The 27411-nt window shown below is 37.9% G+C and overlaps 4 protein-coding genes and 1 long non-coding RNA gene across 5 annotated transcripts; 3 read left to right on the top strand and 2 right to left on the bottom strand.

Moving 5' to 3' along the window:
- Positions 1-75: 75 nt before the first annotated feature.
- Positions 76-6776, top strand: LOC137739392 (2-methylene-furan-3-one reductase). Its single transcript, XM_088700209.1, has 5 exons — positions 76-395; positions 725-845; positions 5684-5886; positions 5992-6151; positions 6246-6776. The coding sequence occupies exons 1-5, from the start codon at positions 165-167 to the stop codon at positions 6509-6511; spliced, it is 981 nt and encodes a 326-aa protein (XP_088556335.1). The 5' UTR covers positions 76-164; the 3' UTR covers positions 6512-6776.
- Positions 1298-2581, top strand: LOC148694003 (uncharacterized). Its single transcript, XM_088700044.1, has 2 exons — positions 1298-2223; positions 2538-2581. Exons 1-2 carry the CDS (start codon positions 1311-1313, stop codon positions 2579-2581), a joined length of 957 nt encoding a protein of 318 aa, XP_088556170.1. The 5' UTR covers positions 1298-1310.
- Positions 6777-7267: 491 nt separating the features above from the next.
- LOC148694002 (uncharacterized) lies at positions 7268-8278 on the bottom strand. Its single transcript, XR_015966710.1, has 2 exons — positions 8156-8278; positions 7268-7472 (listed from the first exon to the last, which is right to left on the bottom strand). It is a non-coding gene; the product is annotated as an uncharacterized LOC148694002 (long non-coding RNA).
- Positions 8279-13963: 5685 nt separating this feature from the next.
- Positions 13964-16470, bottom strand: LOC137738897 (RNA exonuclease 4-like). The gene is made up of 7 exons (XM_068478368.2): positions 16389-16470; positions 16068-16219; positions 15732-15856; positions 15422-15636; positions 14985-15191; positions 14570-14650; positions 13964-14471 (listed from the first exon to the last, which is right to left on the bottom strand). The coding sequence occupies exons 1-7, from the start codon at positions 16421-16423 to the stop codon at positions 14237-14239; spliced, it is 1050 nt and encodes a 349-aa protein (XP_068334469.2). The 5' UTR covers positions 16424-16470; the 3' UTR covers positions 13964-14236.
- A 7312-nt stretch (positions 16471-23782) lies between these two features.
- On the top strand, positions 23783-27243 carry LOC137740885 (protein KINESIN LIGHT CHAIN-RELATED 2). The gene is made up of 3 exons (XM_068480690.2): positions 23783-24080; positions 24672-26626; positions 26827-27243. Exons 2-3 carry the CDS (start codon positions 24687-24689, stop codon positions 27044-27046), a joined length of 2160 nt encoding a protein of 719 aa, XP_068336791.2. The 5' UTR covers positions 23783-24080; positions 24672-24686; the 3' UTR covers positions 27047-27243.
- Positions 27244-27411: the final 168 nt, after the last annotated feature.

Genomic DNA, 27411 nt, shown 5'->3' with positions numbered 1-27411 from the left:
GGGCCACGTAGGCAAACACCAAGGTTCCACATCCTTCTCCTTCACCCTTAAAACGACACGCTGTCGAGATTTCAGACCGTGATCTTATCTCACTCATTTACTCACAACAACCACAAGCCCTTTCCTTTCCCCTTGCAAGTTCTTGTGGTTTTTGCAGTGCATCAATGGCGGCTGCTGTAGCTTCAAGTGATTCAGTTTCCATACCGTCTGTAAACAAGGCGTGGGTGTACTCAGAGTACGGAAAGTCTGCAGATGTTTTGAAGTTCGATCCGAATGTTCCTGTTCCTGAAATAAAGGAAGACCAGGTGCTGATCAAGGTGGTTGCTGCATCTCTCAACCCAGTCGATTTCAAAAGGATGCTTGGCTACTTCAAGGACACTGACTCTTCACCCCCTGTAGCCTCTCTCTCTCTCTCTCTCTCTCTCTCTCTCTCTCTCTCTCTCTCTCTCTCTCTCTCTCTCTCTCTTCATTTTTTTCACTGAAGTCAAATGCAGGATTAGTTTGTGAGTTGGGGGATTTAAAAAAGTTTTAGTCTTTACCAACTTATAATCCCCACATGTAGATTAGTTTAAATTATAATTTTGTAAAATAAAATAAAAATTGAAAGGTTAAGAAATAACAAGAAACTTGCTTTGAAGAATCAGAGTTGATCTTCAAATTCTAGTGTAAACCCAATTTGCTTGTTTGCTAAAATATTAATTTTATTAAATTAACTTGTTTGCAGACAGTTCCAGGGTATGATGTTGCTGGTGTGGTGGTGAAAGTGGGAAGCAAGGTGACAAAGTTTAAGGTGGGGGATGAAGTATATGGGGATCTCAACGAGAAGGCTCTCGATAAGCCGAAAATATTGGACGACAATATCGTCCCCTTGTTATTAGGAGTAGAATTGATCCGTATGAATCAATGTAAATCATCTTTGTTTCCTTCCTAGAATAGACTTCTTTGTATTATATAAGTCTTGTATTATATAAGTCTTGTATTCAACTGTGAATTAATAAGAAAGTATTCAAAGTAAATTCCCAGACTTCATATTTCTAAACCCTAGTCGAGTTATCTTTCAACATGGTATCAGAGCACCGTTTCTGGTGACTCTGAATACCCACACAGCTTCCGCAAATCCTAACAAACACAACATCACCTAAACCACCATGGGCGATCCAATACCTAAGACGTCCATTGACACCCAAAAACCTATGGAGACATTCACAGATGTCTCGAACCCTTTTATCATACATCCCTCAGATCAACCTGGGAATATCTTGGTCTCCAAAACACTTCAAGGAGACAACTACAATACCTGGAGTCGTGCTATGCGAATCAGCTTGAGCGCGAAAAATAAACTTGGCATGGTTGATGGCACCATTGACCCTCCATCAGAGACTGACAAACAATTTGCATCATGGCAAAGATGCAATGATATGGTCCTTGCCTGGATTCTCAACTCAGTCCACGACGATATTGCGAGCAGCGTTTCTTATTACACAACAGCAGCCGATGTTTGGGCAGACCTGCGAGATCGTTTCTCACAAGGAAACGACTCACGCATTTATCAAATCAGGAGAGAGATCGTTGAACACAGACAGGAACAACAATCGATCCAGGTTTACTACACGAAACTGAAAGCGTTGTGGGATGAACTAGCATCCTACAATGAAACCCCGACTTGCACTTGTGGGGGATTGAAGAAGATGAATGATCGAGATGAGAAAGAAAAGGTGATGCAGTTCCTGATGGGTTTAAACGACACTTATGCAGCAGTACGTGGACAGATACTATTGATGCAGCCACTACCAGACACTCGGAGGGCATATTCCCTTGTTCTCCAACAAGAGAAGCAAGTAGAGGTATCTCTAAATCGTAACAATATAAATATGCATGCTATGAATATAACCCGTAACAGGGAAACTGCTGCATCAAAAGGAAACACCATTCAATGCTCATATTGTGATCAAAAATACCACACCGTGGATCGATGCTTTTACCTGTATGGTTTCCCGCCTGGCCATAAGTATCATGGCAAATCAGTCAAGCCACCAAATAAAAGAAAACCTGCGGCAAACCAAGTCACGGTGGAGACCGAGACCACCAAGGGTGTAGACTCACGACACAAGGCGACGTCCAGTGACGGTCCAAGGTTCACCACAGAAGAATATAATCAACTTATGGCAATGCTCAAGAAGAGCAACATTGATGGTAATCCGCAGCATTTTGCAAATGCAACAGGTACAATCACACCTTCTTCTGACTTGTCAGAGAAAACTTTATATTGGATCATTGATAGTGGGGCAACAGACCATGTATCTCCTTCTCCTCATTTGCTAGACAAGAAGTCATTATCCATGCTGGATTCTGTTCAATTGCTGAATGGAGGATATGCCTTAATAGACTCGATTGGTTCTATACAAGTTACCCCACACATTAAACTTGATGGAGTGCTCCATGTGCCCAACTTCCGAGTTCACTTATTATCTGTTAGCAAACTTACTGAAGCATTACGATGCATAGTGATTTTCTTCCCTGATTTCTGTGTGATATAGGACATGGATACGAGGAGGACGATTGGCCTGGGCAAGCGATATAATGGGCTTTACTACTTGGCGCCAGAACACAACCTTCGCCTCGCTCATCACATTAGCCGCAACTTCACCCTCTGGCACCAACGATTAGGGCACCCTTCTACCGGTCCTCTGCAAACTTTAACCAAACAAGTTCCATCAATAGTATTTGATTCCAGTCATATATGTGACATTTTTCCTCTTGCTAAACAAACCCGGTTATCTTTTCCGTCCAGTTTTATTTCTTCTAAAGCACCTTTTGATTTGATACATTGTGATATTTGGGGACCTCACCGAGTCAATTCCCATTCGGGGGCTCGGTATTTTTTAACGATTGTTGATGATTATTCTCGCTATACTTGGATACATCTCATGCGTTTTAAATCTGAAACACAAGGATTGTTACGTTCCTTTATTGCTTGGGTCCAAACACAATTTCATTGCATGCTTAAAACACTTAGGGCTGATAATGGTGGTGAATTTACCTCTTTACGTCCTTTCTTTGATAACAAGGGTATCATATTCCAAACTTCTTGTCCGTCCACGCCCCAACAAAATGGGGTTGTTGAACGGAAACACCGTCATCTCCTCAATGTTGGTCGAGCTCTACGGTTTCAAGCCAATTTACCACAACATTTTTGGGGGGAAAGCATACAAACAACATGTTATTTAATTAATCGTTTACCTACACCTCTTCTTGGTCATAAAACTCCTTATGAGCTTTTGCATCGTCACACTCCCGATTTTTCGCATCTTCGGGTTTTCGGTTGTTTGTGTTATGCTACCAACCTCCATCCTCACCATAAGTTTGACCAACGTGCTCAAAGATGTATTTTTGTTGGGTATCCATTAGGTCAGAAGGGCTATCGTGTTTATGACCTTACCACACACAAAATTTTTTCCACTCGTGACATGATCTTCCATGAAGCCACGTTCCCTTTTTCCTCTCAACCGCTTGACCATCACCCTGCTACACCTATCCTACCTATCCCCACCGACTCTCCATCTCATCCTAATCCCACACCGCCACCGACTGCACCTCCTGTACCCACACCGACAGAAACCGTTCCTCTCACTCCCATAGCATCCTCTCTTCCCACACCAACCGACCCTCACTTAGTCTCTCCACCACTTCCTACCCCACCTGCCCCCCCTGCCCCACCTACCCCTCGCCAATCTGGCCGTGCCCTCAAGCCCTCCGTCAGGCTTCAGGGATACCATTTATATCATGTGCAATCTCTTGCTCCAAGCGCCACGTCCTCCTCCATGTCAGGTACTCGCAATCATTTATCTCACTATGTATCTTATGCTCATCTTTCACCATCACATCGCTCTTTTGCTTGTGCTATTTCGACTCTTGTCGAACCCACTACATTTGCACAGGCTAACGGTGATCCTCAATGGCGTGCTGCCATGGACTCTGAGCTTCTGGCCCTTGAACAAAACAACACATGGACTCTCACTACCTTACCTCCTGGTCATCGCGCCATCGGTTGCAAATGGGTATACAAAATCAAGTACCACTCCGATGGTACCGTCGAGCGTTATAAAGCTCGTCTTGTGGCCAAAGGTTTTACTCAACGCGAAGGTATCGATTACAAGGAAACTTTTGCTCCTGTTGCCAAACTCATCACCGTCCGTTGTTTATTAGCCGTTGCTTCGGTTCGTCATTGGTCCTTACATCAAATGGATGTCCATAATGCCTTCCTTCATGGTGACCTTTGTGAGGAAGTTTATATGCAGCTGCCTCCTGGACTTCATCGGCAGGGGGAGAATAATGTATGCCGACTCAACAAGTCCCTTTATGGCCTTAAGCAAGCCTCTCGCAGCTGGTTCCATAAATTTTCCACTGCCATAAGTCAAGCCGGCTACCAGCAGTCAATGGCTGACTACTCCCTATTCACTAAGGTGCGTGGAGATTCGTTTACAGCCGTCTTGCTTTATGTTGACGACATGATTATCACAGGCAACGATGAGGCTGCCATCCGTGACCTCAAGCAATTTCTTCAATCCCATTTTCGCATTAAGGACCTTGGACACTTAAAGTATTTCCTCGGTGTGGAGGTGGCTCGGTCTTCTCAAGGAATCGCCATCTCACAACGTAAATATACACTTGACATTATTGATGAGGCCGGCTTACTTGGTGCAAAGCCTGCAAAGTTCCCAATGGAAGAAAACTTGAGATTATCTCCAACGGAAGGGCAAATTCTCCATAATGCCTCGCAATACAGGAGGCTTGTTGGGAAACTTATTTATCTCACAATCACGAGGCCGGAGATTTCATACTCGGTCCATATACTCAGCCAATTTATGCAACAACCAAGAAAGCCTCATCTAGACGCAGTGCATCGTCTTCTACGATACTTAAAGGGATCACCTGGACAAGGGCTTCTTTTTCCTTCAAATGGGAGTTTGACATTGAAAGGATATTGCGACGCCGATTGGGCTCGCTGTCCACTTACACGAAGATCTGTCACAGGCTATTGTATATTTCTTGGAGGTGCACTAGTTTCTTGGAAAACCAAGAAACAATCTACCGTTTCGAGATCCTCAGCTGAAGCGGAGTATCGTGCTATGGCTTCAGCTACATGTGAGCTTACGTGGATGAAGTACCTATTGGCTGATCTGCAAATTGATCACAAGGGTCCGGCAAGGTTACACTGTGACAACCAAGCTGCACTTCACATAACTGCCAATCCCGTTTTTCACGAACGCACCAAACACATAGAGATCGACTGCCATGTTGTTCGAGAACGACTGCGTTCTGGGATTATTTCGACAGCCTATGTACCTACTGGACAGCAGCTTGCCGACATATTCACCAAGCCACTTGGACAGTCAACATTCCGTTCTCTACTTGGCAAGATGGGTGTTCTTGACATTCACACTCCACCTTGAGGGGGAGTATTGGACGACAATATCGTCCCCTTGTTATTAGGAGTAGAATTGATCCGTATGAATCAATGTAAATCATCTTTGTTTCCTTCCTAGAATAGACTTCTTTGTATTATATAAGTCTTGTATTATATAAGTCTTGTATTCAACTGTGAATTAATAAGAAAGTATTCAAAGTAAATTCCCAGACTTCATATTTCTAAACCCTAGCCGAGTTATCTTTCAACAGAAAAAGATCGGATCTTTGGCCGAGTACACTGCTGCAGAAGAAAGAGTGTTGGCTCTCAAGCCAAAAAATCTGAGTTTTGTTGAAGCTGCTAGCCTTCCCCTGGCCATTGAGACCGCCTATGAAGGGCTTGAACGAGTTGAATTCTCTGCCGGTAAATCCATCCTTGTTTTGGGAGGCGCTGGGGGAGTCGGAACACATGTTATTCAGGTACAATGTTAATCAAGTGCAAACATTTTCCATTAAGTTAGGCTCTAATTAAGTAAAGCTGATTGATTAATTATTCATGACAATCAATGTGTTTATGTGAGGCAGCTAGCAAAGCATGTGTTTGGTGCTTCAAAAGTAGCAGCTACAGCGAGCACCAAAAAACTCGATCTTTTGAGAAGCTTGGGTGCTGATTTGGCTATTGATTACACCAAGGAGAACTTCGAAGACCTGCCCGAGAAATTCGATGTGGTTTATGATGCAGTTGGTATAATTCTTGAATCTTCATCGTTATTTTTTTCTTATACAAATCAAGCACAATGACTGATGTTGTTTTGTGTTTTTGAAATTAACAAAAATAGGGCAGAGTGACAGGGCATTGAAGGCGGTGAAGGAAGGCGGGAAGGTTGTGACAATCGTAGGTCCAGTAACGCCACCGGCAATCATATTTATACTGACTTCAACCGGAACTGTATTAGAGAAACTGAAGCCTTACTTGGAGAGTGGGAAGGTGAGGCCGGTGCTTGATCCCACCAGCCCGTATCCATTTTCGAAGACTGTTGAAGCATTTGCCTATCTTGAAACCTCCAGAGCTACCGGAAAGGTGATTGTGTATCCCATCCCATGAGATAATAGAGAGTACTAGTTCAGGCTTGCAGTCTGTTCGTGTGTGATATACTTTTATCCTGCTGCCCGCTTGTTTGAAAGTCTTGTAATAAGCAATGTTATGTGTACTTATATAGTGCTTCTAGTTTGGCTAGTTTGCATTGTGTTTTCTTCCTACTTGCTCATTGCTGTGTTTTTTAGCTTAAACACCGGCATTGGTTAGAACAGATGTACTTCCTCTTACAGTTCCTGCAAATCCTATGATATATTGCGGATCTTTATATTTATATGTTATTTTTTAACAAACGATAGTAGGATACTTATAAAGTTACTTTTAAGGATACTTACAAAGATACTTTTAAAAGGCCGTTCGTTCTTAAAACGACAACAAACTTTTACCCGTAACGAATTTTGGTTTTTGGCTGTGTGCATCAATGGCTGCTGCAGCTTCAAGTGATGCAATTTCCGTACCATCTGAATACAAGGCCTGGGTTACGGACTCTGCAGATGTTTTGAAGTTTGATCCAAATGTGGCTGTTCCTGAAATTAAGGAAGATGAGGTGCTGATGTTTTGAAGTTTGATCCAAATGTGGCTGTTCCTGAAATTAAGGAAGATGAGGTGCTGATCAAGGTGGTTGCTGCATCTTTCAATCCCCAATTGATTTCAAGAGGATGTGACACGCCCCGATCTTGATATTCCCCGAATACCAGGATAGGCACGTGCTGGCCGACACCCGAGGGTGACGAAAGCCATTTATTGAGTGCAAATGCTGAAAAAAAAGGGTAAATAAGGTTTATAAATATAAAAGAATAATGAATATGCAAATAAGGACCGTGTTCAGAGCACACCTCTAATCTAGAACACTAGAAGAAAATAATATAAAATTGAATGAAACAAAGGAGTGGGTCATACACCGAGAGGACTCGAAGATGCCGATGCGGAAGTGCCTGGACGTCGGGATTGTATGCCTCGATTCTAAGTCCTAAAGGGGGCGCCAAAACAAACATGAGTGAACCAAGTTGATATATATATAATAAAACAGTTATCAACATACTAACCCCCAGGTTTTATGAAAACACATATATAATGATAAACATAGGTTTTTCGAAACCTAGCATGTCGTGCAATGTCTCAAATCATAATTCGCATAAACAATAAACACTAGTGAATGTCTGATACAACTCTCCAGGCCCCATGCCGGCTCCCCGTTTCTGAGCAGACAATCAGAGGAAAATACACTTCAGGCCCCATGCCGGCTCCCCGTCTTTGAGCAGACAGTCAGAGGAAAACACACTCCAGGCCCTATGCCAACACCAAACCGTCGCCGGGACGGACCGGATCTATCTCTACGTCCTGTAGCGGAAAGGACCACTAGGTAAGTACAAAACCAGTGAACGTACATATATTGAAAATCAACTTCATAGTATAAAGTCATCCATCATCTATACTATAAAGAGGTGTTCTAAACATGTTCTAAATATCATATCGTCATCCATCAGATATTCTATAAGAACATGAGTTATAGGAAAAATAGTAATAATTCAAACTAGTCTCAGTAAGCATATTATCTCGTAAAACGTTTCATAAACAATAATCATCAAATCATGTTTTTCATGTATGCATTTATACTATCAAAACATGCATTTTTAGAAGGGGTTCACTCACAGTACTTCGTCGTCGAAAAGCCACGCCATCTAGCGAAGAAGGAAACGCCACAGATAATTGCCCCTAAGCACATAAAGGGTACATTTAGCCAAACTCTACTCAAACGATTGAATTTGGGGAAACGGACATCGGAAACGGGTTCAGGACGTCGAAATTAGCCTAGGAGGGATCCCGCACGAAATCCAAAAAGTCAACGGTCAAAGTCAACGCTGACCGTTGTGTCAACGGTCAGACCGGGTCCGAGGTCCGGGTCAACCGGTCAAACGGGTTTGGGTTTGGATCCGGATTGGGTTAAAGGGTTTGGACTTGGGTTGGATCTGGGTTTAGGCCTAAAAGGTTTGGGTCTAATGGGTTTAGGGTTAACGGGCCGAAGGCCCGAAAAGAAACGGCCCAAAGGCCTTTAAATTAACAAAACCAAAATAAAAATAAGAAAAAAATGTTGGGTTGGGCTGCCCAGGGTTTTGGGCTTGGCAGGAACGGCCCGAAGGCCTGGGTGGCTTCTTGGGCTGGGTTTCACGCCGGAGAAGAAGGCCGGAATTCGGCCGGAATTTAGACAAACTTTGAACGTCCATAACTTTGTTAATACTCGACGAAATCAAGTGATTCAAAAATGAAAATCGTAGCTCTCGAATAGACGAAGAGAATGGTACCTCACATGACATCTAACTAGCCGTGGTTTGGCTGAAAAACACCTCGAAAGTCGCTGAGGTCGCAGGAAACTGGGTAAGATTCAAATGAGTATAACTTCTTCAATACTCAATGAAATTGGGTGGAACAAAAAGGAAAGTTGTATTACTCAGTGAGACAAAGATATTGATACCTTTCACGCCGGCCAACTCGCCGTGGTTTGACCGGAAATTTCCTCGAAAGGGGCGGTGCTCCCCGGAAAACTGGGGAAATGTCTCCGAGGTGGTTTCTTCATGGTTTGACGTCCAAAACACAACCACGGGGTCAGAACATAACTATGGGGATGAAAAGAAAAGCATTTGGAGTGTTTTGAGGCTTACCCAAAACGGAAGGACGAGGAACTCGTCCGTGTTCCTCTGTGCTCCACAGAGACGAAGAGAGGGACAGAGTTGACATGGTGAAGATGGTGATGTTGTTGTCGTTGTGGTGTTTGATGATAAGGGAGATGAGGGTTTGTTGGTGAGTGTGTGTGTGTGTGTGGGTGTGTTCTGCTCGGAGGGAGGGAGAGAAAGACAGAGAGAATGGGTGAGGGAGAGAGTAGGAAGAAATAAAAGAAAAGGGAAAGGGAAAGGGAACCGGGGAACAAAACAGGGGATGGGCCTCACCAATTAAGGCTAAAAAAATAATTTTAAAAAGGAAAGTATCCCCCAAACTTAGTAAAAATATAAAAATACTCATTTTCTTACGTAAATTTTGGGACGGGTTGTTACAGGATGATTGGCTACTTCAAGGCAGTTGATTGGCTACTCCAAAGCCTCCAAACTTCCCAACTTCAAGGAAGATGATTTTTGGTTTTTGCACTCTTCGTTTAGCTTTCTACACTTTCAACTGAAAATTTTTCTGCTGTAATAGAGGAGTGCATGAGGCTTAAAAATGAGTGTGAAAGTCAGTAGTGCGAATTTGTACATTTTACTTTCAAATTGTGTGAGGTAACATAACACATGTACATAGTATTTCTCAGTATTAATTTGAGGGACCAACATCCCACTATTAATCAACGATTTCCAACTGCTTGTACGTTAGGTGGGGTATTTTACAATAAAATGTCTCGATGTAGTTAATAACTTAATAGTAGAATCTTTCACTATATGTTTTACTTTATTTTCAATTTTTTAACATGAAATTTTTTACATTCTTCATTCCAACCTTTGTCTTTTCCCCAATAGCATGTTTAATTAATTTTAAGAGTAATCAGGTGGGCTGGTAATAATTTAGCTCAATTGCTAATTTTATCAAAATTAATTTGATGAATGAAAATGTTTACCTATCTATCAAGAGTTTGCATCTTATCAATGGAGCAAAAATGTTTACATCTTAGAGCATTCCTATAAAGATGTCACTGGAGATGGAAAACATATTTTCATCTCTAGAGATGCCCTAATAATAATTTTACAGATTTTGTGAAACATGCAACTGTTGATATTTTCCAATCTTTTGCATAAGGATTGAGAAAAATGTTAAAAACTATTTGGAAGCGGTCTTACTAATTATTGATTCAAAAAAATATTTTTTAGATTGAAATTTTAAGTTGGAAAATAGAAAAATCAATATAAATGACCCAAAACGTAGACTAAACTTTTGGCAGCTTGAATATCTAAAGTCCTGCATGTATGAATTTTAGGCAATTTTTTATTTTTGTCGAAAATTTTTAGGAAGTTTAAGGTTGGATCAAAATTCCACGAGAAGAGGTTTTATAATGACTTTATTATAATGGCGCAATTAACTAAAGATTATGAATTATAGCTCACACTTTTTGTTAGAATGCAATTCTGCTGATTTTGCACGCGCATTAAAAGAAAATAAAACTAATGAAAATGATTTCAAATCTTTACATTTTAATTAAAAATCATCCACTAATTTTATTTAATAATAAAGACAAAAGACTAATATATATATATATATATATATATATATATATATATAAAATAAAAATAACAAACGTAACAAACCCAACTTGCATTGGGGCGTGTTCCCTCCCCACCCCCCCCCCAAAAAAAAAAAAAAAAAATTAAAACGCTCCATTTTTTCTCTCACTTTTTTGTCTCATCGTCTGCTACATTATTTTTTATTTTTTATTTTTTTTGCTTAGAATAAGAAAAATATTTCGAATTAAATTACATTCTCCTATTTTATTTTTGTGGTGTTGTTTTTCAATAGTAGTCATGATGACGAAAAACTTTTCAATGTGCCCAGAACACAAGATGGTATACTCTATACAAGTTGTGAGATTCTTGTGTTAAAAAATTAATAACATAAAAATTTTCACCACTTATATAATAACACGTGGTATACCATCTGTGTTATGGGCACAAGGAAAAATTTCTCCAAGATGATACCCAAGCTTAAGAAATTTGATGGAAAGCTACATTTATTATTGTAGGTATATGAAAAAAGTTAGGAAATTTTAATTTGGTAATTGAAAACAGCTTTTTAAATATAATTACTAAGAACATAATCTTCTCAAGGTTTTGATCTAAAGAGCCACTTCTGGGTTCATCGTTTTCAAGGCAATGGGTGCTTTTACAAGACGAAAAAGGGTCTAAGTTTCAAATCTTATAAAACTGAATCAAGAATTAAACACTATTTATAAAACTTCACTAATAAGTAGACACTATTCATAAAACTAGACTAATAAGTAGACACTATTTATGAAACTAGACCAATAAGTAGACACTATTTATGAAACTAGACCAATAAGTAAACACTATTTATGAAACGAAAACAAGAATTAGGCATTATTTCCAAAACTAAACCAATAGGTGGAAACTACTTATGAAATTGGACTATACACTATTTATGAAACTAGAGTAAGAACTAGACAGTATTTATGAAACATGACCAAGAACTAGGCACTATTTATGAAAAATGATCAATAACTAGACACTAATTATGAAACTGGACCAAGAAAGAGACACTATTAATGAAATTGTACCAACTACTATACATTATTTATGAAACTGGACCAATAACTATACATTATTTATGAAATATGATCAAGAATTAGACACTATTTATGAAAGTGAACAAAAAACTAGGCACTATTTATGAAATTGGACCAATAAATAGTATAGTACCGTTCAGTTTCACAAACAGTGCTGTTTCATAAATAGTGTTTAGTTTCATAAACAATGCGCACATGTTAGGTTTTTTTTTTTTTTTTATTGTGTCCTTTTCATTAAAAATTAATTTTTTTTTTGGTCATTTTTATTAAAATTTAAGGAGTTTTCATTAAAATTTAATTCTTTTTCATTAAATAAAATTATAGCATGGTTTTTTTTATTAAAATAAACTTAATTCAAGCATTTTTTATGAAAGTTCCCTTAAAAAAATGTTTAAAATATTGTTAGTGGTCTTATCATTTATTGTGTAGAACTTCAAAAAACCAATTAAAAATCGTGGGTATAGCTCACATTTAAAAAAATATATGTAATTACTGAAATTTCGTAAGATCTTCTGTGTGGGCATTATGAAAATGTTAAAAAGTCATTTTGAAAGTGTTCTTATCATTTATTTACAAAAATATTTTGTGGATTTTTTTAAGCTAGAGAATAGAAAAACAATAATTGTCACATCCCGGCCCGGGGCGAATCACTTCCCGGGCCCACTCCACCACCGTAACACGATATTGTCCGCTTTGGGCTTACCATTCCCTCACGGTTTTGTTTTTGGGAACTCACGAGCAACTTCCCAGTGGGTCACCCATCATGGGATTGCTCTAGCCCCCTTCTCGCTAAACTTCAGAGTTCCTACGGAACCCGAAGCCAATGAGCTCCCAAAAGGCCTCGTGCTAGGTAGGGATGGGAATATACATTTAAGGATCACTCCCCTGGGCGATGTGGAATGTCACAATCCACCCACCTTAAGGGTCTGACATCCTCGTCGGCACACCACAGCCAGGGTTAGGCTCTAATACCAAATTGTCACATCCCGGCCCGGGATGAATCACTTTCCGGGCCCACTCCACCACCGTAGCACGATATTGTCCGCTTTGGGCTTACCATTCCCTCACGGTTTTGTTTTTAGGAACTCACGAGCAACTTCCCAGTGGGTCACCCATCATGGGATTGCTCTAGCCCCCTTCTCGCTTAACTTCGGAGTTCCTACGGAACCCGAAGCCAATGAGCTCCCAAAAGGCCTCGTGCTAGGTAGGGATGAGAATATACATTTAAGGATCACTCCCCTGGGCGATGTGGGATGTCACAATAATAAATAAAGAGATCAACAATATAGCATCTCTAAATCATCATAAATGTATAGGTTTTAAGAAGCTTAATGTTGCAAGGTGGAACATGGTGATAACAATTTCCTCTTCAATCTAATGCGTTCAGAGTTCAAATCCTCTATTTTCTTTTCTTTAGTATAGAATATCGTTTGTTTCAAATCCTCCATTTATTCGTAATTGTGACAATCTTTCCACCACTTACATGGCAGCCAATCCCGTTTTTCATTTTCGAATCGAACATATTGGAATAGACTATCATTTTGTTCGAGAACGAGTTGCAATAGTCATCGAGTTCAATTTATTCCTTCTCCACAACAACTTGTGGATGTCTTTACCGAAGTCTTACCTTAGTTGGTTTCATCGTCTCATTTCCGAACTTGTCTCTTTACACATGTCAAGTTTGCGAGGGAGTGTTAGCAATGACGGAGTTGGTAATTTTTTACCAGGTGGGCTAGCTTAAAAATTTAAATATTTATAAATACAGAAACTTGATATCGTATTTTTCATAGTATCAGCTAGCTTAAAAAAATATCACAAGGTGAGCCAAAAAAAAATTTGTAATTAAACAAATACGTGTTAAAATTAAACAAATCCAAACTTGTACATGTACAAGAAGCGATGAGAAAAATGATGTAAGAAAAAGAAATGGTTCGTAAACTGTATTATATAATTTTATATAGTTAAATCTAGAGAATTTGAATTAGTGACTAAATATTTTGTGGGCTACACCTGGACTACAGCTCAGGGCAGCCCTTAACCTGGCTCCAGCAGTGAGTGTTAGGGAGTTACAACATTTATCACCAATTCAATGAATTTTTATCACAACTTTCCGTTATAATAGTTATCTGTAATTTACTATGAAATTAGTCTAGGGCTTTTACCTTTGTTATCCTTGTAAATATTGTACTACTGCATATTTGATATTATGAAAAATCGTTTTCTACATTACATATAAATATGGTATCAAGCACCAAAGAGTAGTCCAAGAATTTGGTTTACATATATTATTCGATAAAATTTAGCACTATTCATAAATACATGCATAATTGATTATGTATTCCATTACTCTCAAAGTTATTTATGACTAATTATTAAAAGTAACTAGATAGTATTGCTCATCTAGTACTAATCTCCTTAATTATTCTGTAGATATGCCTCCTTTCACTTTCAGCCTAGGAGTCCAGGCACCAGCAGTAGTAATCAGACCTTGAGATTTCCAGCATTTGATCTGGGCTCATCCTCTCAAGCTCATTTTGGCGCCACGCAGCGAAGTTATTCCGGTTTTGCGGGTCAGAAGCGAGTGGGTATGCCTCTACTTTGTGAACTTGGGATCTCATTCTCATGTAGAGCTTCATTGTTGCAACACAATCTTCATAAGGATCTTGAATGCCTGTTTGAATTTCATACCTATATAGATTATATGTGAAAATTGCATTAGTAATAACTTATATGGAGCTAGAATTTATCTATATATATAGGGAATTAATAGTAGGTTGGGTACTTGCCCAAGATATGCTTGTGTGAGATACTTGAGTGAGTTGCTGAGCTTGCTTGTTTTCATGAATGGAGGGTATTTTGCAGTATCCCTATACACAGTCAGTCACATTTAGAACTAAAATTATAATTGAAATTCGGAATGGAAAGTTGTGTGTGTGTGTGTGTGTGTGTGTGTGTGTACACATACACAAATGATTTGCTGCAAATTAATAGGTGTGCAACTCAATATGTGATCATATTTATTTTATGAATAATACACACTTGTTAATTAGCACTCTAAAATAGTTGTTAGGCACTTCACTTTCTTTTATTTTATTTTTTCATTGATCGATAAGACTTTTCAAGTGTCAATAACAATTTTCTCTGTACATAAAATGATAAATAGGTTTATTGTTTGGATGAAAGAAAAATGAGTTGAATTACCTAATCATTACTTGTGGGTATTCAAACTGCAAGGAGTCAAGGTCATGATCCAAACCGTGGCCCACAAGAATCCTAGCTTTTCCACCTCGGGGTCGAATCTTCCACATCGGTTCCCCATTGCAGAGGAAATCTTGAATCTTCTTTTGCACTTGCCTCAAAGGCATTGCATCCCTCAAGTATTCAGGACGAATACCAGTTGTTTCATACCTGTATTATACAAGTATACAACAAAATGGTCGGTCAAATCGCCAAATCATTAAAAAAAAAATTGATATCTTTACTGTAGAAAGTATGATTTCCACCCTATCTTTGCCTTTTGTTTTGTTCCATCTGACGGCCAGGAATAAAGAGTAGACTATGGAAATCACTCTCTTACGTATATTCGCTAATTACGTACATACTAGTTAGTATAAATCTTCATATAAATGCATATATACCTATGGTTTGTGACTGGAAGCAGTGGCTTGACATAAGACTGGAAGATGATGTTGTCATATTCATCAGTGAGGCAGACCTTTGCGCAGAGATCCAGGGAGCTATCGCTGCCTCCACCAACCATTTTGCAAGCAAGTGCAACAACTTGAGTGCCTCTTGTGCTACCACTTTCAGTATTGTCACGAATGCCCAGATTAGCAAAGCGACCAAGTAATCCCTGAAATATACAATATGGAATGAATTTTAATTTATAACAAATAGGGTTTCGGCAAAAAGTTCATGATCAATAAGCTAGTGTGTGAGGATTAATACAGCATTTCCAACAGAGCATCTGTCCTGGTGAACCCTAAGAGCATACGGGCTTTCGAGGATGGCTAAGCAGATTTTGCATCCTCTAGTGCTGAATATGTTTCTACATTCTTGTTTTGGCAGTGGCCCTGGAAAAAGAAAAGAGAACTATTATTTGCAAAAGAAATTTGGGATATTAGTTTATGTAATTGATAACTGTTTTTTATATAAGTGATATAGTTTACTCTAAATAAATCTAAGCTACAGAGAGAAGGATTTGAACTAGGATGCAGAAAGAGGAAAACACTGTTATAGTTAACTTGGCTATAAGCTCAGTTCTGCATAACTTGTTTTAGTTACCTATAAGATGTTCTCTGAGAGATTCAAAAGATCTGCAATGTTTCTTACAAATTCCACACATGGGTTCATGAGATGAGTGGTATGAGGTTCTCATGTGCTCCACTAAGTGCTCGATCCGATTGAACTGTCGATAGCATGCTGCACACTTGTTCCTGATTAATCGTCGCATATATAATATTGTCATTAGTTTACATACTAATCATCCATGATTCATTGAAAAATTAATTTCAACTTAATTAAGCTGAAAGAAACGTGCATGCAGTGATATTTATGTGTGTGTTGAGAGAGAGAGAGAGAGAGAGAGAGAGAGAGAGAGAGAACCTCGGAGTTTCTGATGATTCGACTCTATACTCCATGTTGGTTGCTGAAGTTGTAATGCTACTCCCAAAAATGAAGGAACTAAAGAAGAAGCTAGACTTGAAGAGAAAGATGGAGGGTGTGGGAGGTATTTATAGCAGTACTGGTATGCGGTATGGTATAGGAGGAAGAGAATAGGTTCCGAGTGGAGATTGATATATGATTCCTTGAAGAAATAAAGTAACCAATATGCTAAACCTATACAAGTTTTACAATAGGATAATATTTAGGTACTCACTAGTTGAGTACCTTAAACTTTAAACTCTAAACCCTAAGTGAGTGCTCTATGTATTCACTTTCTAATTTAGCTTAATAAAAAAGGGTAATGCTAGGAAGACTAAATTTGTAGAAATTTTTTTGAAAACTAAGAGACATAGAAGTTGATGATTGATTTATTACTTAATCGTTGATAAACGTGTTTATTCTTATTGGTGATACATCATTTAGTTTGTAAATTTGGTCTCCCTAGCATTATCCTAAAAAAAATGTCAATTGTTTTGTGTTTTTTAGAACCCAAGAAAAATAACATGTTCGTTCATTTACAAAACAATAAAATATGTGTTAAAATAAATTGGGGAAAATAAAAAAGTAAGTACTCACTAATGAGTACCTAAAGATTATCCTTTGCAATACTATGGCTTTTGTTTTTCATACACTAGTACGTACTACTACTAAATGTTTTTACCATCCTCACTAACGATACATTTTTATGAGTAGAGAAAAAAAAAATAAGACATGTGATTTACTATTATGTGTTATAATAGATGTGATTACCAAGGTAATGTATCCTACTTATAGAGTATATTAATAAAAATAAATTCAAGTACATGTTATCATTTAAGTAAAACAATAATATCACGTGATTGTATTTTAAGTACAAAAAAAAGTTATTCATAACTGAGAACATTCGTAGTGATCCAAAAGCTTAGGGCCCACCATTCAACTCGAATGGTGGAACTATATTTTAGAACTTCACGTCAATATTAAACAGACGGGTTAGATGCCCACTATACTAACTAGTAATTACATCGATTTTGTTGTGAGATTATTAAATTTCTCAACGCGCATTCTCACTCGGAACCACCACATAGTAGGCTACAAGTGAAACTATTTTCGTATTGACCATTTAAGCGCAGAAGCAAGCAAGTTAGTAAACTCAATAACCGAAACCATTCAAAATAAATTTTGTTAAATTTTGTCAATTTTCTGATGTGAAAAACTTTTCATATAATCAAGCTAGTCATTTGAATTTTTCTTTCGGTTAAAGAAGGATTTCTTCTTAATTTATCGGATTTGTAATGTCTAAAGTATATATATCTAATGCATGGAATCAGAAAATTAGTCAAGCTAGTCATCAGTAAGTCTCATGCAGCAGCAGCAGCAATCAGATAAGAATTGCATCAGATGAAGCCTTTTAATCTCTCGTTGTTACCTTCTGATATATAATATTCTGGTCAAAGATTGCTTTTGCATCTCTGCAAGAGCGAGATGAGAAACCGTACGAATATAGTTGTTGCTAATTTGGGATGTGATCAGGTGAATGAAACATTTTTTTGTTCTTTGCTTAAATTCTGCGATATAAAGCATGATGGTTGATATGACACAAGGCCCGACACTACAGCTAATGAAATGTGAGGACCTAGTGGGCTTGCGGGTAGCTAAAAGTTATGGTTGATAAGAGTAGTAAAGGGTTAAATCGTTTTTACTTTCGGCAAAAGTTGGTTTCATGAGATAGAGGGGAAGATAAGGTTTTCAACTAGTTTGTCAAAGATTTCAGAAAGATGGATTACAATTCGCTACGAAGTATATTAATATTGTTCTTAAACTTACAACTTACCACCCTCACAATAAAATAGAGTTTTATAACAAAAATATAAGTCATATTTAATTGCAAAATTTTAGGGTACCATTTTTTAAAGTAGGTATTGGTGCCTTTTGTTTTAATTAAATTATTAGTTGACGTCATGAAATTCTTCATCATTAATTGTTATTCTCTTTTGGATCTCTGATTTCACATTTAATAGTGACGTAAACATTCAACATTTGAATTACAAGAAAAGATAAGTATACTATACTCGTCGTACACGTCAAATTCTACATAATATTGGTAAGATTATAGTTAATAACACAAATAATATTGTGGACATCAAAGTTGATTTCAAGTCAAAGCTTTGTTGGAACAAAAAAAAGTCAAAGATAATAGATAACACTAGTGACACATCAGCTTAAGTGAGCTGATGTGTTATCTTAAGATAGTTTAAGTGGTATAAATATAAGTTTGCTTTATGTAATGAGCTATATATACTATCCTGAAGGGATAAGGTCTGTAATGTTCATTCTTCACATAAATAAGAACATCAGTCTTCCTCTCTTAGCTTTTATCTTCAAGCTTTCTCTGTTACATTCATGGTGGTTTATGATTTCGATCAAAAGATTCGTGTTGACATTGTAGACGTCCTATTACACTTATAAGGTAAATTGTTATGATTTGATATGATTGCTTTATAAAATTATGTTCAAATTAGAGAAAACCGATATTTTGTTAGTACCATTAGACTAACCTTATCGAGAGTGGGGCGCTCCAAACTGTTTTAGCAGTTGAATTTGATATTCATGACTGTTTAAACTTTTTTAGTTTTTATCTTTGTTATTCATTTTCGTATCGTCAACGATATAGAAAAATTTCCAATCTTATCTATCTTGACCAAATTACACACGTATGAGAGAGACAGAATAGAGGATTTTGACTTTAGAAATGCATGGCATGGCATGGGGGAAGAAATGTCAGCAAGACTTCCTTTTGACCAAGATGGGCCTCACCAGTAGATTCTTCATTCATACGAGCTTTGAAGATGCCAAAACCAAAAGAATTTAAAGCTGTACAGCAAAGAAAGCTGAGATCATTCAATTATATTCTGGTGTTTTCCATCGATCGATCAGCGGGTCCACTTCCGTGCAACATGCACCAGTACTGCATGTTTTCCTTGACCAATATATCGTCCACCACTACACACACTTACGTCTCTCTCTCTCTCTCTCTCTCTCTCTCATGTTTCGAATGTCAAACCAAAAACCTGGCAAAAAAGTGGCCTTCACGTCGACTTCAATACCAGAGGTCCAGAAACATGTTTGAATATATGATAATAGCAATGACTGGGAAAATCAGCAATCAGCAAACCTGATGATGATGATGATGAATATAAATTAACGAAAGTGAAGATTAAGTCCTTTACTGGAGATGAAATGATGTTCAATCATATATATCCTGCCGTAGAAGCTCGAGAAAATTTATAGACAAGTGAAATGGCAGTTTTTGCGGCGAAGTCCGCACCCCCCAACTCAACGATTCTTCCTGCTGCACACCATCTTCAAGTGGTTTGTGATTGGAGCAGTGGAAAGTTCTTGTCATGTTATGTGTGGGCAACAATAATATTAACAAGCATTCAGTCCAAGGTCTTGCTTTTTTTCTTCTTTTAGCTAGTTTTTTTTAATAGGTAAATTCAACGGCGGAGTAGAACAAATGTCAAATTGAAAGGCTCAAATTCTACATTTAAATCTAAGTTTTTGCAAATTTGAGTTTTTTTATGTCCGATTTGAGCCCATGAACACTTTTTGTTTGGAAATCAAACCGTCACAAGTTTTTATAAACTGCTTGTTGTGATACATGGGCATTTTAGGCCAAATTATATCGTTTGTTATGCTTGTAAGATTTTAGGATACTTTGTTAATTATTTTATTATTATATTGAATTATATTGTTTTCCTAATTCATTTTCTATTTGTATTCTTAGAAAATAGTCTAGGACAGTGTATAAGCTTTGATACTATTCAATTAATAAGCTATGAGGTTTTCTCATAATATCAAGGGTTCATGTCAAACTCAGACCATATTATAGCTAGGATCTTGAAATTAACCAACACGACTCATGGAGGCTAAATTAACACAGTATATGCAAGGCCCTGCATAGTGGTGATCGGTCAGAGTGAGGCAGATTTAATTCAACAATTTGGTCTAGTAACGCTTCACTTTCTAATATCGAAAGATGTTTTAAGCTCGAATCTCGCTATCCTAATTAAAATGGAGTAAGCAATCACAGATGATAGACATTTGACTAGTCTTAGAGATATATGATCATGAACCCATCATGAACAATTGAGATGGACCAATTTTTGCCTTTATTTGGCAATTATGTAATCCATGCATGTGTAATATAAAGGAGCCACTAGATTTTAGAACAAAGTCAAACTCCTACACCAGACGCAGATAAACCTTCCTAAAGCTAAAGCGAACAAGATGATATGCTTTTCTTCTGAATATCCTGTCCAAAGATTGAATTTACTTATGGTGCCCTTTTTTTGTTGTTGTTGTTTGTTTTATTAAGAATTTGTCACACGTGCACGTCAAAGAATAATATACAAGGGATAATATTTCGGTACTAATTGCTGCTAGTGAGTTTTGATATTCTAGCACACGTTTTATTGTTTTAAAAATGATAAACGTATTAATAATTTTTCTTGAGCTTTGAAAGACAAGAAACTCATGGTAAGATTGAAAGCCAATTACAAGATGTACCCTTTGAGATTGGTTAATCATTTCGGTTTCATTGTTTAGTTTTAAAATTAAAAACTTATTTGGTAACGGTTGAAAACTAAAACATGAAACTTAATATTGTGAGTTTTAAAGATTTAGTTCTTATTTAGTTTTTTTTTTTTTTTTTCAATTGAAACTAAAAATAACCACCATGCAAATTTTTTAGTTTTTGATTCCATATATATGAAAATTGAAAACTCATCCCCATAATACATTTCACCAAAATTTAAAGGCGTACAATGTTCTTGCAAAATATTTTCAGTTTCCATGAAAAATCCAAATTGCGGACACACAAGTCTGAAAAGTCCAAACAACTGGCAGAAGAGAGACACCACATCACACCAACCACGGCAAAATAAAGTGGTGTATATTGTTTAGAATAAATTCTCAGTTGGCGTTTGTCATGGTGGTTGCTGTTGCTGTTGAAGATGAGACAGCTCCCCACTTAATTAGTTGAAATCCACTTGATTAATTATTTTAAACACTTTCTCTTAGTATATGATAAACTTGTTTGTTGATGCATCCATTTTATATTGCCTATCATGGAATTGGTGCCTCACCTACTAAATCCTTTTTGAAAAAACAAATTAAACATCAAATAAAACTTCAAGTAATAAAAATTGGCCAAGCAGAATTGTAAGGGCTTGTTTAAATGTGCTTTTAAAATGACTAAAAGCGTTTTTAGAGAAAATATTTTTTGGTTCAAAAAACGCTTAAAGTGTTTTTTGCAAGAAGCACCAGTTATGTGTTTCTTCCATGAAGCACTTTAAGCGTTTTTTTATAAGTTACTTGCATTCTTACTAAGGATTGGTTTCAAAAATATTTTTATCAAAAGTGTTTTCAATCATTTTAAAAACACATCCAAACGAGCTCACATCGTTGGCCAATATTTCCTTGAAAATCATACTAACATGCTCATACAGGGATATGGTATCTTAATCACGAGTCTATTTCTTTTATTTCACAAATTACACTATATATTAAATATACAAAACTATTGATGAACCCTCTCCAATATATTCGGGCCTTGCCATTAAATGAGGGATCTTATATTGTGGTACTAATTCCGTTGTTATAATACAGATGAACATTAAGTTCATATTTTCAATACCATCGTATGCACATAACTAATCACATTGTTGATCACATACTTTCTAATGGAGATTATTTTTACTATCATATTAGGGATCCACTTGTATTAGAGTGCTTGTCAACAATATTATCAGGCTTGTGTATCAAAATAACATTACACTTGTATTTGATGATGTAATAAACGTAACACGTGTTATAACATTATAGATATATCACACCACATTAACATTATCACGGTCAAACTAAAAAATTACTTACTCTAAAGTTAGAACAAATTATGGGTAGTACTGTTCACACACCCCTTTTTACCTCCTACACACCCTTATTAATTTTTGTCTATTGATCTTCTTTAATTCATTCGATCCGACAACTGAAAATTAAAAGAGGTGTGTTAGAATAAAAAATTGGTGTGTAGATAGCACCAACTCAAATTATGAACATTAGTAGATGAGATTGCAATGGACCATGTAATTTATGGTGATTAACTATATGATAACCAAATAATGTGAAGGAATTAGTAGAGTCCCCCACTAAATCGATCATTTGATCTTGTCTGAAGTTTTATTCCATGACCCTACTACATAATAAGATTCTTTCCGTAATTTAAGCGAACCAACAATTTTCACTTTCAATTGGGCCTAAAGATAATATTTTATCCTTCCGGTTTTCACTTGTTTGGGCCCACAAAGTCCAGTTAGCTCATGGCCCATTATACGTTTCCATCGAGCGGCGAACCAGCTGAATCCAGCTGGACATGATCCACGTGGAATCTGGAAAAGCGGGCCAATCATTAAATCGCGGTCCCACAAAAGCTGAGGCTTCTTCGCTTTACCTGCTGCCACGTGGTAAAGTGAGATCGACGTTTCGTATTCCTGAAACAAACAGCACTGCCATCCGAGCATTTCCACCGCCTTTCGCCGTTGAAAAGCCGTTAATCCCGCCAACTTGCGACGTCACAGCGAAAAAAAGACAGAAATTAATATATACAAAAGAATTTTTCAAGGGGAGTTAATTACGTATGCCACCTAATGTTTAGTGGTTGTTTCACTTTGATCCTCTATTTATCTCTTTAGAAAGGGATCCTCTCCGGATCCTTCCCTCATAATCCATCAAATCAAGAGATCCGTACCTTTGAAATTTGATTTAATGACTAAACTTATTATAACTTTTAAAATGTGCCCTTATTTGTAGTCGTTTGATCAAATTTTAACGGTACGGATCTCTTGATTTGATGGATTAAGAGAAATGGATCCGGAGCCTTTCCTATCTTTTCGTCCCAAATTGGCCACTAAATTTTTCAAAATGCGATTAATATCCAACTGCATTGACGTCATTTTGGAAAGTGTCATGGTATCGACTAACTTTTTTGACAAACACAAAATCAATGTAAGGACGAAATAATGACTTAAACTATGGCATATTTAAGAAGAAAAGCTAAATATTATTTGATCAAGGTAGTTACAATTGAAATTGAAAGGTCGTGTTGTCGGGTCTCGCCACACACCATAAGATGAGGAAACTTTGGTGAACATATATGAATTAACAAATTGCAATTCAAAACGTGAACATATTATATACATTTTGAGTCACTTCTCATCTTTGTTAAACAAGTATCCAAAGATTCGGAGACCAATTAAAAGGAAATAAAAAGGTTGAAGGGCCAAAGTAAAAACTTCATAAATTTAGGGGAATTCTGAAACTAATTAAAAAAAGTAAGAAAATCAGAAGCCAGAGAGAGAGAGAGAGAGAGAGAGAGAGAGAGAGAGAGAGGAGTGGGAGAGAGGAGTGGGAGAGAGGTCGTCTTCCTCATTGCGTCAACATTCCAACTGTCTTCTACCCCTAAAGCTGTTATATATTTTGAAGAAAACAGAGACACATCATCAAAGTCGTCTCTGTGTATCTCTCTGTTCATAACACCCAGTGAAGAAGCCTTCAAAGATTCAAACTTTCGCATCCTCTCGCAATAATTTTCAGGTAATTAATGACTCGTTTATTATTTCTATTTTTTTTTTTCCATATTTGTATTGGGTTTTCTCTGTTTTTAATGGGTTCTGATTGTTTTTGTTTCATATGTATTAAGAACTCTTCACCATTTGTGGCAAAAACCATAGCTTTTGACTTTCGTTTTCTTCTGATATGAAATTTACTTGAGCAAGTAATCTGGAGTTTCTGAAAGAACCCAGTTTTTGGATTGGATTGTTTGTTTCTTTGACTTTAGGATTATTTCTAAAGAATTCAATCTTCCACAAGTACTTTTTCGATAACTTGATCACAAATGTATTCCTGTTTGCGACTGTTTCTGGAATGGCTAAAAGATAATCACGGTTTAGCGTGTTTGTGACTGCTTCTCGAAGAGTTAAAAACAAGTGATTCAGACTATGTTTGGAAGAAAAAGTAAGTGCTTATGGGTCATAGAAGCGCTTTCTGACAGATGCTTCTTCAGGTTTTAATTCCAAGTGCTTTTGTGTCTAGAAACGTTTTTTAGGTGCTTCATGGAGAAGCACTTGATTAGTTGATCATTTAGTGGTTATCCCCATCCCCTAATTCCATTTATTCATATCGTAGCACAAGCACTAATCAATGCCCGAATTAGCCATGGATACGATGAATCGAAACGGCGAAGTAGATGAATCAAATGGAGATTATGCGCCTCAAAAGGAAAGCTACAGCCAGGGTTCTCCGAGAAGTACGTTGAGTCCTCAAAGTCCTCACAATGGCTCCATTGGTATGGCTATGAATGGCAGGATTGATACCTCTATTGAACAGTTATATCACAACATCTGCGAAATGCAGAGCTCGGACCAATCCCCTTCCCGGGCCAGCTTTGGATCGTTCGGTGAGGAATCGAGGATTGACTCCGAGCTAAACCACCTTGTCGGATATGCTCGAGAGGATTTGGAGATAAGGAAAGAGGTGGTTGTGGAAAACAAGGAGGATGGTGTTTGTGGTGACTCAACTCCCGAGAAAGCAAGTGTATCGGATGATAAAAGGTCTCCAACGAAAGTGAAGTCTCCATCTGCGAAAACAAGTCCGAAGAGCAAATCTACTAACGAGAAGCCCCCGCTGGATAAGAGGAATGGGAAGCATCCGAAAAAAGGCAATGTGATATTGTCTAAGAACAAGCATAGGAGTTTTGGTTTACGCGGTGGGGCGAGGTTTCAGAATGGAGTCGATGATCATCCTCCTGAGGCAGGGTTGAATAACCTTGACCTCGGGCCATATTTGCTCAAACAAACAAGGGATTTGATTTCTTCTGGCGAAAACCCCAAGAAAGCGCTCAAGTTAGCTCTCCGGGCAGTGGAATTGTTCGAGAAATGCACGAGTGAGAAGCCCAATTTAGAGCTGGTTATGTGTTTGCATGTTTTGGCAGCAATATATTGCAGCTTACGGAAGTACAATGAGGCGATTCCAGTTCTTGAGCGCGCCATTGACATTCCAGCGATAGAGGATGGCGATAACTATGCACTAGCCAAGTTTGCAGGGTGCATGCAATTAGGTGACATTTATGCAATGACCGGTCAGATTGAGAACTCAATATTATTTTATACAGCAGGTATGGAAATTCAAAGGCAAGTCTTGGGAGAAAAGGACCCGCGATTGGGTGAGACATGTCGGTATGTAGCAGAGGCGCATGTTCAAGCATTGCAATTCAACGAGGCTGAGAAGCTCTGTCAGATGGCGCTCGAAATCCACAGGGAGAATGGTTCTGCTTCCCTCGAGGAAGCGGCAGATAGAAGACTCATGGGACTAATCTGTGACTCGAAAGGAGATTTCGAAGCCGCTCTTGAGCATTATGTTTTGGCAAACATGTCAATGTCTGCCAATGATCAGGAAGCGGATGCAGCTTCGATAAATTGCAGCATTGGTGACGCGTACCTATCCTTGGCACGGTATGATGAGGCAGTGTTTTCTTACCAGAAGGCCCTCACTGTGTTTAAGACAACGAAAGGAGAGACTCATCCGGCAGTAGCTTCTGTTTATGTTCGTTTAGCTGACTTGTACAACAAGATAGGAAAGTTTAAGGAGTCCAAATCATACTGTGAAAATGCACATCGAATTTATGGGAAACCTAATCCCGGAATCCCTTCAGAAGAGATTGCCGGAGGTCTCATTCATGTTTCTGCAATCTATCAATCCATGAATGATCTGGAACAGGCCCTGAAGTTGCTCAAGAAGGCTTTGAAAATATTCGGTGATGCTCCAGGCCACCAGAGCACAAGTGCAGGAATTGAGGCTCAGATGGGGGTAATGTACTATATGATGGGAAATTTTACTGACTCTTACAACACATTCAAGAGTTCCATAACCAAGTTCCGTGCCACTGGAGAAAAGAAATCGGCGTTGTTTGGGATTGCTCTCAACCAAATGGGGCTAGCCTGCATTCAGCGTTACTTGATCAACGAGGCTGCAGACCTGTTTGAAGAAGCCAGGAACATCTTGGAGAAGGAGTATGGACCTTATCACCCTGACACATTAGGGGTTTATAGTAATTTGGCTGGCACATATGATGCAATGGGCAGGTAATATGTTCTTCCTTGTTTTTGCATTCATCATTCTCGTTCTGTCTTAGATTAGATTAAAATATCACTCGATTAAAAAAAAAAAAAAAAAAAAATCTAATGCAATGAGGGTTAAAGTATTTAGCATGCTTTAAGCTTGTTCTTTATTTTTCTATGCTTTTTGGTCTTTAATCTCTTTTGTACTTTTGTGACGAACACAGGTTGGATGCCGCCATTGAGATTCTGGAGTATGTTGTTGGCATGAGAGAGGAGAAGCTGGGAACAGCAAATCCGGATGTGGCGGACGAGAAGCGGAGGTTGTCCGAGTTGTTGAAAGAAGCCGGCAGGGCTCGGAACAGGAAAACCAGATCACTGGAGACACTTCTCGACGCCAACAACCCCGCACAGATTATTAAACAAGACATCATCGAGGTATCGTGATCACGCAACTAAGTACGTAGGACCGTATATAAAGATTTGTTGGAAGTGTTACAGAAAATTAGAAGAAATAAAGGGAAAAATAGTTTGGTGATTTGTTGAATTGTATTTTTTGATGTGGGAAATTTGTTTGTGAGATTCATCGTTGTACTGTATCAATGTCAAATACTCAATAAAGAATTGGTGGAGCATCATTTTCATTTTTCGGTGCACCAAAATGCCCGTTAGCGGAGTATCGTTTTCCTCTGTAGAGTCCATTCCACATTATATTTTGATGATCCGAACTGTTTAGGTTTAAAACTTTACTTAGAAGTCAAAAGCTTGTCGCAGCAGTTGGGCAGCAATTGTCTCTGAGGTGAAATGTGAAC

Source organism: Pyrus communis, chromosome 9 (assembly GCF_041283825.1).
Source record: "Pyrus communis isolate YQ-2024b chromosome 9, ASM4128382v1, whole genome shotgun sequence".
Lineage (NCBI taxonomy): Eukaryota > Viridiplantae > Streptophyta > Magnoliopsida > Rosales > Rosaceae > Pyrus > Pyrus communis.
This window is presented reverse-complemented; position numbering and strand designations above follow the sequence as displayed.